A 12,769-nucleotide genomic window follows, 5' to 3' on the forward strand; every position below is an offset into this window, starting at 1 on the left:
GAAAAAAATAGACTGGAGGGGGCAGTGCCTGTGGCTCAAGGAGTAGGGTGCCAGCCCTGGCCAAACTGCAAAAAAATAGCCATGCATTGTGACAGGCGCCTGTAGTCCCAGCTACTTGGGAGGCTGAGGCAAGAGAATTGCCTAAGCCCAAGAGCTGGAGGTTACTGTGAGCTGTGTTGCCATGGCACTCTACCGAGGGCAAAAAGTGAGACTCAGTCTCTTAAAAAAAAAAAAAAAAAATAGGCTGGAGGGTATAACTGGTCTCAAAGCGATCCCTGAAAAAGATTTATAAAATGGGGGAAAAATATAAGTGGTAAGCAGAACTGACTTTGAACAAAGTCTTCAATAAAAAAAAAAAAAAAGACAACTTTGGACTTTCCATGAGCAAGTATGTGAGAAGTGCTAACAGAATTAACTCAGAGGGGGCGGCACCTGTGGCTCAGTGAGTAGGGTGCCGGCCCCATATGCCGAGGGTGGCGGGTTCAAACCCAGCCCCGGCCAAACGGCAACAAAAAATAGCCGGGCGTTGTGGCGGGCGCCTGTAGTCCCAGCTGCTCGGGAGGCTGAGGCAAGAGAATCGCGTAAGCCCAAGAGTTAGAGGTTGCTGTGAGCTGAGTGACGCCACGGCACTCTACCAAGGGCGGTACAGTGAGACTCTGTCTCTACAAAAAAAAAAAAAAAAAAAAAAAAAAAAAGAATTAACTCAGAGGGCCGCTGGGGAACCTCCTTCCAAAGACACTCAGTCTCACGTACTCACCAGGCGCACTTTCTTCTCCTCTTTTAGCTGCTTCCACACATCACTGTACATTTCATCCAGGCCTTGCCGGGTTTGCTTGTAAGTCTCCAACTCAACTTTGGTATCTTGTTTTGTTATCTATATCAAACAAGAACACCAAAAGGAATGGTTGGCTCATGGAAAGCAAGCTCATTACAAAGTATTTTAAAATGCACCATAATTTTTAAAAATGTAGGATATTTTACTTCTTTTTTTTTCTGCCATAGAATAAAGTGTTCCCCAATCTGTACTTTTTAAGCATGATAGAAAAAATTTTAATGTTTTAATGTTGAAGATAAAACATCAAGTTTAATGTTTGAACTTGAAGATAAAAGATGAAAGCAAGGTAATAGTTTTTCTTCTTTTTTGAGATAGAATCTTACCCTGTTGCCCTAGCTCGAATGCAGTGGTGTCATCACAGCACAGCAACCTCAAACGCCTAGGCTCAGGCGATCCTTGTACCTCAACCTCCCAAGTAGCTGGGACTACAGGCACCCACCACAATACCCAGCTAATTTTTTCTATTTTTAGTAGAGACTGGGAGGCCTTGCTCTTGCTCAGGCTGGTCTCTGACTCCTCCTGCCTTGGCCTCCCAGAGCAATAGGATTATAGGTGTGAGCAACCATGCCCAGCTATGCTAATAGATTTTTGAAAAAGTTAGGCTCATAAAGCAATTTATATTTAATTTTTCTAAAACAGACAATAGTTCTTTGCAGGAAAGGCCCTCATTCAATCCATTCAGCATTTATGGGCATGTTTTTACAGCACTGAGTAGATTTAGAGGTGAATCAGGTATGGTCTCTACCTTCAGGTCTCTACCACCGGGTGAGACACAGCTGTAAACCACCAATTCTACAAAACCATAAATGGATCCTACAAGGGAGGGACGCAGAGAGGCCTATGGAAATACGGGGGATGGCCTAAGACCAACACAGGCCCCAGGGATGGCATTACAGAGGACTTAGCACCTGAGCAGAAGGATGAACAGGAACTGTGTCATGCAAAGGCCCCGAGGCCAGGGAGTCACCTGGGCATGAAAGCGGCAAGAGGTACTGACATCAAACAGGCACATTTGCATATTCTGAGGACGGAGCACTCAGCTACAGCTTGAGACTGCCGACGGGTTTGTCAGAGTGTAAAACACGTGGCCCGACTGTAACGCCAATTTCTTACCTCTACACTCTTTTCACTTCTTTCTCGAATTAATTCATTTTGTTCTCTTAATTGTTGCTGTTCTTCTTGAAGAGAACAAATCCGGTCTGTTGCAGCTGAAAGCTGATTAAGAAAGATTTTATATTTCTTAACATCATAAATACTTTCTTTTTTTGGTTGCAGTTTTTGGCCAGGGCTGGGTTTGAACCCAGCACCTCCGGCATATGGGGCCGGTGCCTACTCGTTGAGCCACAGGCACCGCCCCATCATAATTACTTTTACTGTTCTCATTAAAAGCTAGCACTTATGTGGCATCTTCATAATTTACAATGTATTTTCACAGGCTTATTATTTCCTTGTTTTTAATAGATAGAACATGGTTCCAAATTCCAAAGACATAAAAATATATGCAGTGAATCTCTGTCCTACCTCACCCCCGAGTCATCTCTGCCCCCCCTTTACAAGAACGATAGTATACGACTTCGTATGGACAAAAAGAAACAGCCTGAATGTCTACTATTAGAGAGAAATGATTAAATAAATTATAGTAGAAGCATAAAAAAGAAATATGTAGTTATTGTTTGCAAGGTTTTTCATAATTTGAGAACATATTTAAGATATAATACCAATAGCAAAAAAAAAAAATGGTTATATAGTATGCTCTCACCTCTAACTGAATCAAAAAAAAAAAAAAAAAAAGAAAAGAACACAAGTTAAAAATCCTTTTTAAAAAAATGGTTATGGATGATGCCTGTGGTTCAAGGAGTAGGGCGCCGGCCCCATATACTGGAGATAGCGGGTTCAAACCCAGCTCTCCTGGCCAAAAACTGCAAAAAAAAAAAAAAAAAAAAGTCATGTAGCATGCTCTCACTTCTAACCAAATTAAAAAAAAAAAAAAAGAACATAAGTTAAAAATCCTTAAGAAAAGATGGGACTGGATCTGCACCTGTGGCTCAAGTGGCTAAGGCACCAGCCACATACACCTGAGCTGACGGTTCGAATCTAGCCCGGGCCTGCCAAACAACAATGACGATTGCAACCAAAAAACAGCCATGGGTTATGGTGTGTGTCTGTAGTCCCAGCTACTTGAGAGGTGGAGGGAGGAGAATCACTTGAGCCCAGGAGTTGGAGGTTGCTGTGAGCTTTGATGCCACAGCACTCTACCCAAGGCGATAGCTTGAGGCTCTGTCTCAAAAAAAAAAAGATGGGGACAATAGATAAAAATATCTGTGACTTAGCAAAGGGATTATAGGCCTTTAATATTTTTTATAACTAAAGAAATTTTTATATTTTTTAGAGACAGGGTCTTAGTTTGTCACCAGGCTAGAGTGCAGTAGTGTGACTGTAGCTCACTATATCCTTGAACTCCTGGCTCAGTGATCTTTCTATTTCAGCCTCCTAAGTAGCTAGAACTGTAGGTGTGGACCACCATATTAACCTAAATTTTTAATTTTTCATGGAGACAGGGTCTTGCTATGTTGTCTAGGCTGGCCTCTAACTCTGGACCTCAAGAGATCATCTTGCCTCAGCCTCCCCAATAGCTGGAACTACAGGTGTACCACCACACCCAGGTCACAGACATTTTGTTTGTTTTTTTTTTTTGAGTCAGAGTCTCAAGCTGTCACCCTGGGGAGAGTGCAGTGGCGTCATAGCTAACAGCAACCTCAAACTCTTGGGCTTAAGCGATTCTCTTGCCTCAGGCTCCCAAGTAGCTGGACTGCAGGTGCCTGCCACAACGCCTGGCTATTTTTTTGTTGCAGTTGTTTAGCTGGCCCGGGCGGGGTTTGAACCCGCCACTCTCGGTCTATGTGGCTGGCACTGTAACCACTGTGCTATGGGCGCTGAGCCTTGTTTTTGTTTTTGAGACTGAGTCTTACTCTGTCACCCCAGATAGAGTGCTATGGCCTCATAGCTCACAGCAATTTGGAACTCTTGGCCTCCAGTGATCCTCTTGCCTCAGCTTCCGTAGTAGCTGGGGATGCCACAATACTCTTCTATTTCTTTTTATTTTTAATAGAGGCAGAGTCTTGCTCTTGCTCAGGCTGGTCTGGAACTCCTGAGCTCAAGTGATCCTTACGCCTCAGCCTCCTAGAGTTCTAAGATTATAAGGTGTGAGCCAGCATGTCTGGTTGGCATTTTTAAAAAATAATTCTTTAATCTTTTCTAGTTTTTCTAGCTGATGAGCAAAATTATATTTTATCACTAGAGAGAGAAATAAATATTTTGGGGGGAGGAATCAAAAACAAATCATTAAAGGTGTGTCCTAGAGGAATTCTTCCTCCTCTTCTGAATGAGTTATCGTGGGAAAGTTTAGGGAAAAGCAGTCAAAGTACAATGCTTTCATAGCCCTGAGGAGAGGCAAGGCTGCTGAGTAAAATACACCAACCGATCCCCTCCTCAGCCCAGCCTCTAAACCCAGACAGCAGAGAGGGGTGTGAGGGTGCAGGAGAAGAAAGCGGCAAGACCTTTGTCTTTGGTCCTTGGCTGTGCTCTCAGCATCATTCACATGGAAGACCCTGAAGCACTGAACTAACTCCTCGTCTCTTCTTTGTCAACAGCATCAAAAGCCCCTCAGAATTACTCTCTACTCAGACTTAGGCCTGGGGCTTCTAAATAAAACTGCTGTGCCCCAATAGGAAACTTTACAGCTCTGAAGAGGGTGTTGCTAAAAGGGAGGAAACAGGCACAATCTGTAAGCTAATTCCCAAATTACTTCTTTTTTTTTTTTTTTGAGACAGATTCTCACTATGTCGCCCTGGGTAGAGTCCGTGGCGTCAGAGCTCACAGCAACCTCAAACTCTTGGGCTTAAGGGATTCTCCTGCCTCAGCCTCCCATGTAGCTGGGACTACAGGCACCCACCACAAAGCCTGGCTATTTTTTTGTTGTACTTGTCATTATTGTTTAGCTGGCCCGGGTCGGGTTCGAACCCGCCAGCCCTGGTGTTTGTGGCCGGCGCCCTAACCACTGAGCTACGGGCACTGAGCCTACCTCTGAAGATTCAGCAAGAGAGGAAAACCTTTCTCTAAAGAATACTTTCTTTTATAATCAATTGTCTTTAAAAAAAATATAACCCAGTTTTTTGGTTTCAAAAGCTAAATTAGACCTGCACTCAAAGCATGCCACCTTATTGAGAGAACAAAGAGTGAGTCTGCTTCTTCTAAAATCAAACAATTCCCAAGTGCCCTCATATGCCCAGTTTTGTATTAAGCATATTTATGATATTAATCTTACTTATTTACAACAATATTGTAAAGTACATATTACTGCCTAACTTGGAGACCAGAAAGGGAGGTTCAAAGACCGACCTACCTACCTCAACTGAGGCTCAAGGGTCTAACCTATCGAGGGGAACGCACACTCTCCAATTCTAAGTTCAGGGACGTTTCTCCCATGATGCTCCCACCTTGAATACTGTCTTTGAATTTCCCTCTAGTCACACAATCTGAGCTCCTCTCCTGACAGCGTTTCAGGGCTGGCCCCTCAGAAGAGAGTAGTCAGTTTAAAAGGAGCCTTCAATGAGGGTCTTTGTCACAGAGTGGCTCTGACAATCTCCTTTCTGCTGGAACCCACCTCCACACTGGGGTTTATTCTCGAGCCCCCTCTCAAAGCCCTCTTTCTTCCCAACAAGCCTAGGTGGGAGGCCTGAGCAGCCAGGGACCGCTACCTGTGGAAAGCCTCAGAGAGGCTGTGCAACCCCCCTCCTGCTAACAGAAGACAAAGATGTGTCCACCAAGGAGACTGCCGGGCAGCTGGCAGCAAGCTCTCTTCCTCGGCCTCAGCCCTCCTTCTTCCTGTCCTTTCATTCTCTCTCTTCCTAGTGAGAAAGCAGAGAAAGACCACACGGTGGGGAGACTGGTTCCATGCTCCTGAGAGGCCGAACAGAAGGGGTGGGCTAGGGTGCTTGCACTTTGTAACAGAGTCTGTGCTGTCTGGGGCAGCAGAGAGGCATAGGACATCACATGAAAGGCAGAAAAAGAGGAAGAAACTGCACTTTCACAACATAAGTTGAGCTTTTCTGATGAGGAATTATTTTTCTATAGGATTCCTTTGAGGTACTAAAACCTAAGTCACTCAGAACTGGCTTATGACCAGCTGCAGCGTCTCCCTGGGAGCCCCAGACAAGGCAGGACACAGACTTTCTCCTGTCCCACATGCAGGGCCAGAGGGGAGCAATTCCCCTTCCTACCAGCAAGAAGCTCTGGTTAGACCAACTATACCATTTCTCTTAACCTTGGGTCATTTTGTTTAAGAGTTTCAATAAGTTACAGACCTCTTCTTGAAGCTTTGAATTAGTCTTTTCCAAGCCATCTATCTTGGTCTGAAGATCCCCAACTGTGCAGCTGTAGAAAATAAAAATATTGAGCAACCATGAACTTACATAAGTTGACTATTCTCCCAACCTCTGAACAATAAGGGGGGAGGAGGAGATGGGAATTCTAAGGAGGAGATGGGAATTCTAAATTCTAATTCTAATTCTAATTCATGTGTGTGTCTATATATGCACACGCACACATACACACACTATTCAGTTATGTTTTCTCTTTCAAATATGCTATTCGTTTTTAGTAAACTGGTAAGGGAACATTTCTTTCACCCAACACAATATATGATGGGAACCTAAATGTGTTGGCTGGGTGGTGCCTGTGGCTCAAAAGAGTAGGGTGCCGGCCCCATATATTGGAGGTGGCGGGTTCAAACCTGGCCCTGGCCAAAAAACTGTAAAAAAAAAAAAATAAAATAAAATAAACAAAATGTGTTGGCAGTCATACACATAGAGTAATATTCATGGCTGGGCACAGTGCCTCATGCCTAAAAGCCCAGCATTCTCGGAGGCCAAAGTGGGAGGATTATTTGAGGTCAGGAGTTAGAGACCAGTGTGGGCAACATAGCAAGACCTGGTCTCTGCAAAAAATACAATACAATAAATTAGCCAGTTGTAGTCGCAAATGCCTGTGGCCCTAGTTATTCAGAGGCTGAGGCAGAAGGATAGTGTGAGCCCAGGAGTTTGAGACTGCAGTGAGCTGTGACCATGCCACTACATTCTAGCCTGGGTGATAGAGTAAGACCTCATTAAAAAAAAAAAAGGCTCGGCACCTGTGGCTCAAGTGGTTAAGGCGCCAACCACATAACCTGAGCTGGCGGGTTCAAGTCCAGCCAGGGCCCGCCAAACAACAATGACGGCTGCAACCAAAAAATAGCCGGGCGTTGTGGCGGGTGCCTGTAGTCCCAGCCACTTGGCAGGCGGAGGCAGGAGAATGGCTTGAGCCCAGGAGTTGGAGGTTGCTGTGAGCTGTGATGCCACGGCACCCTAACCCAGGGTGACATCTTGAGGCTGTCTCAGGAAAGGAAAAAAAAAAAAAAAAAAAAAAAAAAAAGCTGGGTGTGGTGGCTCACACCTGTAATCCTAGCACTCTGGGAGGCTGAGGTGGGTGGATTGCCTGAACTCTGGAGTTTAAGACCAGCCTGAGCCAGAGCGAGACCTCATCTCCTAAAAAAAAAAAAAAATAGCCAGGCCTTGTGGCAGGCGCCTGTAGTCCCAGCTACTTGGGAGGCTGAAGCAGGAGGATCTCTTAAGCCCAAGAGTTTGAGGTTGCCATGAGCTCTGACGCCATGGCACTCTACCCAAGGTAACATAGTGAGACTGTCTCAGAAAAAAAAAAAGAAAGAAAAAAGAAACTACATCATGGCTGGGTGTGGTAGCTCACACCTATAATCCTAGCACTCTGGGAGGCCGAGACTGGTAGAATGCCTGAGCTCAGAGGTTTGAGACCAGCCTGAGCAAGAGTGATACCCGGTCTCAAAAAATAACTGGGCATTGTGTTGGGTGCCTGTAGTCCCAGCTACTTGGGAGACTGAGGCAAGAGGATCTCTTAAGTCCAAGAGTTTGAGGCTGCTGTGAGCTATGATGCCATAGCACTCTACCCAGGGAAACAAAGTGAGACTCTGTCTCAAAAAATAAAAAAAAGAAAAGAAAAAGAAAAAAAGAAAGAAAAAGAAAATAAAATACATGGTATCAGTAGATCAATGGATAAAAGTCATGATTCTTTTAATGAATGTTAAAGGCATTTGATAAAATTCAACATTTATTCCTCATAGAAATTCTCAATAAACAGGAATTAATCAAAGATCTATCTTAAAAAACAGCCAACATCAGTTAAGGAAAGCCTCAGACCAGTGTTTCCTTAAGAACATTTGGGGGCGGCACCTGTGGCTCAGTCGGTAAGGCGCTGGCCCCATATACTGAGGGTGGCGGGTTCAAACCCGGCCCCGGCCAAACTGCAACCAAAAAATAGCCGGGCGTTGTGGCGGGTGCCTGTAGTCCCAGCTACTCGGGAGGCTGAGGCAAGAGAATCGCTTAAGCCCAGGAGTTGGAGGTTGCTGTGAGCTGTGTGAGGCCACGGCACTCTACCGAGGGCCATAAAGTGAGACTCTGTCTCTACAAAAAAAAAAAAAAAAAAAAAAAAAAAGAACATTTGGAAGAACATACCAGCTTCTTGGCCTGGCTTTTGGAGCCAGAGAGGCTGCCCCTGTGGAGCACAGCTACTATGCAACGTACTCTCTTGAGGGATCCCAGGGAGAGAATAATGTGTCTTCCAAACACCTTGAGAGTCCTGCCCCCCAGAATCCCCACCAAAACCTCTAAGCCAGCAGTTCTCAACCTGCGCGTTGCGACCCACAGGAACTGTATTAAAGGGCTGTGGCATTAGGAAGGTTGAGAACCACTGCTCTAAGAACCAGTGGTTCATAAAGCACGTCAGCAGCTTTCCAGCTAAAATTAAAAAGCCAAGGTAAATGCCTGCACTCATGATCACTTTGCTCTGGAAGGCCTAGCTCAGTGGCTTTCAACCCTTTTTCCCTGCAGTGCACCGCAGTGCCCCTCCCAGCAGCCATATGCTTGTGGTGGGGATTTCCAACCTCAGGACTGTGGGCTGAGGAGCGCAGAGTCTCTAACATGCTTCCCTCTCCATAGTGTAGACCGCACAAAACAAAGAACCAGAGATGTCCTAAGAGCTGGTTGTCAACATACTTCTTTAGTCTATACATATGAATGTTGCCTGACTGAGGATCTTTTGTCTTAGTTTGGAAAAGTTCGTTATAAATACATGGCAATGCAGAAAGAGTTCCACAAAACAATGATAGGATACTGAGCATGGAGCTGCACCACTGATAAAAAGAGCGAGCCTACCTCAAGTGCCGGTTAAGTTCCTCCACATAATTTTTTTGATCAAGGACATCAGTAATTCTTTCGTGCCTTTAAAAAAAGAACATAAAAGGGGAGAAATTTTTAAATTAATTTTGTTAATTAATTTAAAAATTAATTTTAGCTCGTAACTGTCTCTGATCTTCCGACGGTACCAATGTCTTTACGAAACCGAGACACAGAGCTCAGTAACGTCTATAAGGTCCCAGAGCAGACAGAGAGCATGGCGGCCTGGGGAGCAGGTCCGAGGAGAGGAGGCTTCCTGCAGACGCCCTCCCTCTGCTACAAAATGGGCCTCTGCGAGGAGAAAAAGCCACTGCCGTTCACAGTGAAAACATCAGCCCACCACTTCTCACACTGAAGAAGACACCACGACACTTTCCATCTAAAGGCCAGGGTTAAAAGAAGTCTTAATATTTTAAAGTTAGGCTCTCGTCCTAATCTTTTCTTTTTAATGGAAAAGTTAAAAATGTAGTTTACTGAAAGATATGAATCTTCTCAAGAGCACTAGCATACAATCCAACTTAAAAGTTTAAGTAAGGGCTGGGGGCAGTGGCTCATGCCTGTAATCCTGGCACCCTGGGAGGCTGAGGTAGGTAAATTGCTTGAGCTCAGGAGTTCGAGACCAGCCTGAGCAAGGGCAAAACCCCATCTCTAAAAATAGCTGGGTGTGGGCGGCACCTGTGGCTCAAAGGGGTAGGGCATCGGCCCCCTATGCCGAAGGTGGCGGGTTCAAACCCAGCCCCAGCCAAAAACTGCAAAAAAAAAAAAAAAAAAAAAAAAGCTGGGTGTTGTGGCGGGTGCCTGTAGTCCCAGCTACTTGGGTGACTGAGGCAAGAGGATCACTTGAGCCCAAGAGTTTGAGGTTGCTGTGAACTACGATGCCAGGGCACTAAACTGAGGGTGAAAGTGAGACTGTTGAAAAAAAAAAAAAGTTTAAATGAATGTAAATAACTTTAAAATTAGCAACACAAATATGAAGTTGAAGTCACTGCCTTGGATAATTTATACACTGCATCCGTTATTTTACATAGGACATTTATTCTTAAGATAGAATAACTGGATGACACGTAATGACTTGGTTCTTACATCCAAGGGTCAAGCTGAGAATAGACTTGAGCGTATTTTTAGAGTATGTTACGTAAAATATACATGTACATTTGAGAAACATAAAAGAATGAATTTAAGACACATGAATATGATTTTTCAAGATGTCAATAGGGCTAGGCATTCTAGTATGATGGGAAATGACTCCCACAACAGACTAACAAAGTCAGACCTACTTTCTGATATGGCACATAACAAGTATGAAATATCAAAGAATAACCTTTTGGGGGTGTGTTACCTTATAAGAAAGTAGCCTGAGGGCAGTGCCTGTGGCTCAATGGGTAGGGCGCTGGCCTCATATACCGAGGGTGGCAGGTTCGAACCCAGCCCCAGCCAAATTGCAATAAAAAATAGCCGGGTGTTGTGGCGGGCGCCTGTAATGCCAGCTACTTGGGAGGCTGAGGCAAGAGAATCACCTAAGCCCAGGAGTTTGAGGTTGCTGTGAGCTGTGATGCCATAGCACTCTACCAAGGGCAATAAAGTGAGACTCTGTCTCTAAAAAAAAAAGAAAAAAAAAAAAAAGAAAGAAAGTAGCCTGAGTAGTTTAGAACAATTAAAAATCAACACACACCGGCTACTCAGAAGGCTACCACTTAGGATATTCCTGTACCCTCAACAAAATGCTATGCAATTAGCCCTCTGGAGATGGGGACCCCTGCTGTTTTGGCATATTTTTGGTTTGTTGGTCATGTGAAGCTCTTGCCTGTCATTTATCTGAATAATGAGTTGTCCCTGGAGAAGATGAAGACAGCCTGTCTTCCTTGGTACCCTCCAGGCTGGAGACCCAGCCTGGATATGGTGGCAGCTGGGGTTGTGTGGGTTGGGGGTCTGTCCTGTGGACCACCTTGCCGCTCCTCTGAAAGCCAGCTTGGTCACTTCCAAGGCCACTCGGCAACCCGGAGTCCATTAATTCCCATCCTGTAAATGAGCTCATTTATGGTCCTGGTGCCATCAGCTGCACAAATGTCACCTTCCTAATCACCAGAGCCCCAGCACCTGTGGTAGGGGCCTTTATCTTTAATCTCATTTAATTTTTATTAAACATGCTCAATACCTTTGTTAAGCAAATGCTTCCTCTATCCTGAAGATTACTACCTTTTTAAAATGCTTTTATATTTTCAGGAGTTTTTATTTTGTCTCTGAGGTTCTGTACTCTCCATTCTAGGGCATTTTGTAATTTGGTTCCTTACTTACATTACATGTGCAAAAACATTTGTCAGTTACTAGCAAGAATTTAACAAAAAACATCTTAATTGTAGAACAATAGGGCGGCGCCTGTGGCTCAGTGAGTAGGGCACCGGCCCCATATACTGAGGGTGGCGGGTTTAAACCCGGCCCCAGACAAACTGCAACAACAAAAAAAATAGCTGGGTGTTGTGGCAGGCACCTGTAGTCCCAGCTATTTGGGAGGCTGACGCAAGAGAATCACCTAAGCCCAAGAGCTGGAGGTTGCTGTGAGCTGTGACACCACCGCTCTACCGAGGGTGACAAAGTGAAACTCGGTCTCAAACAAACAAACAAACAAAAAATTATAAAATAGGCAACAAAGCCAGAAAGACACAATAAAGCAGGGGTCCTCAAACTGCGGCCTGCGGGCCACCTGAGGCGGTGTGATTGTATTTGTTCCCGTTTTTTTTTTTTTTTTTTTACTTCAAAATAAGATATGTGCGGTGTGCATAGGAATTTGTTCATAGTTGTTTTTTTTTTTAGACAGAGCCTCAAGCTGTCACTCTGGGTAGAGTGCCGTTGCATCACAGCTCAACCTCCAACTCCTGGGCTCAAGCGATTCTCCTGCCTCCGCCTCTCAAGTAGTTGTTTGGCAGGCCCAGGCTGGATTCGAACCCACCAGCTCAGGTGTATGTGGCTGGCGCCTTAGCCACTTGAGCCACAGGCGCCGAGCCCATAGTTGTTTTTTTTAAACTATACTCCGGCCCTCCAACAGTCTGAGGGACAGTGAACTGGCCCCCCGTGTATAAAGTTTGAGGACGCCTGCAATAGAGCATCCTGCCTGGGGGACCGAGATTTGGGGTGAAATTAATTGTCCCATGAGCACCTTGGGAGATGTGCTATTCAGAGTGGGAGGGAGCAAGAAGACAACTGGACCCAGCGCCAAGCCCTTGGGGCTGTGTATGCTCCTTCACCTCAGGCCTGTTTGGTTCTCTGAATCCTGGGGCCAACAATATTAATTTACAAGACAATTCTTTTTTGGCAGTTTTTAGCCAGGCTGGGTTTGAACCCACCACCTCCGGTATATGGGGCCTGCGCCCTACTCCTTGAGCCACAGGTGCCACCCTACAAGACAATTCTTAAGCAGGTGATGATGACTGTAACTGTGTTAGAACCTTTTTGTATGCCTGTTATCTGTGCCATAGCTCTGGCAAGAAAGATTGGCTGCCTAATTTCTGAACACAAGAAGATTTTCTTCTATCATGGTGGCAGGTATCCGTGTGATTTTTATAAATAGCGATAGAAAATAATGTAGAGAGGCCAGGTGCTGTGGCTCACAACTATAGTCCTACCACTTTGGGAGGCT

The 12,769-nt window shown here is 45.0% G+C and overlaps 1 protein-coding gene across 1 annotated transcript in view; it reads right to left on the reverse strand.

Annotated features, from left to right (window-relative positions):
* RUFY1 (RUN and FYVE domain containing 1) overlaps positions 1-12,769 on the reverse strand; it is a 63,438-nt gene that overhangs the window by 23,181 nt on the left and 27,488 nt on the right. Inside the window, exons 7-10 of the mRNA XM_053567272.1 lie at positions 9,115-9,180; positions 6,199-6,268; positions 1,949-2,050; positions 758-874 (exon numbers count right to left, since the gene is read on the reverse strand). Of these exons, the coding sequence (XP_053423247.1) occupies positions 758-874; positions 1,949-2,050; positions 6,199-6,268; positions 9,115-9,180 (355 nt within the window). The remainder of the gene's footprint in view (positions 1-757; positions 875-1,948; positions 2,051-6,198; positions 6,269-9,114; positions 9,181-12,769) is intronic.

This window comes from Nycticebus coucang, chromosome 17, assembly GCF_027406575.1.
Source record: "Nycticebus coucang isolate mNycCou1 chromosome 17, mNycCou1.pri, whole genome shotgun sequence".
Taxonomy (NCBI): Eukaryota; Metazoa; Chordata; class Mammalia; order Primates; family Lorisidae; genus Nycticebus; species Nycticebus coucang.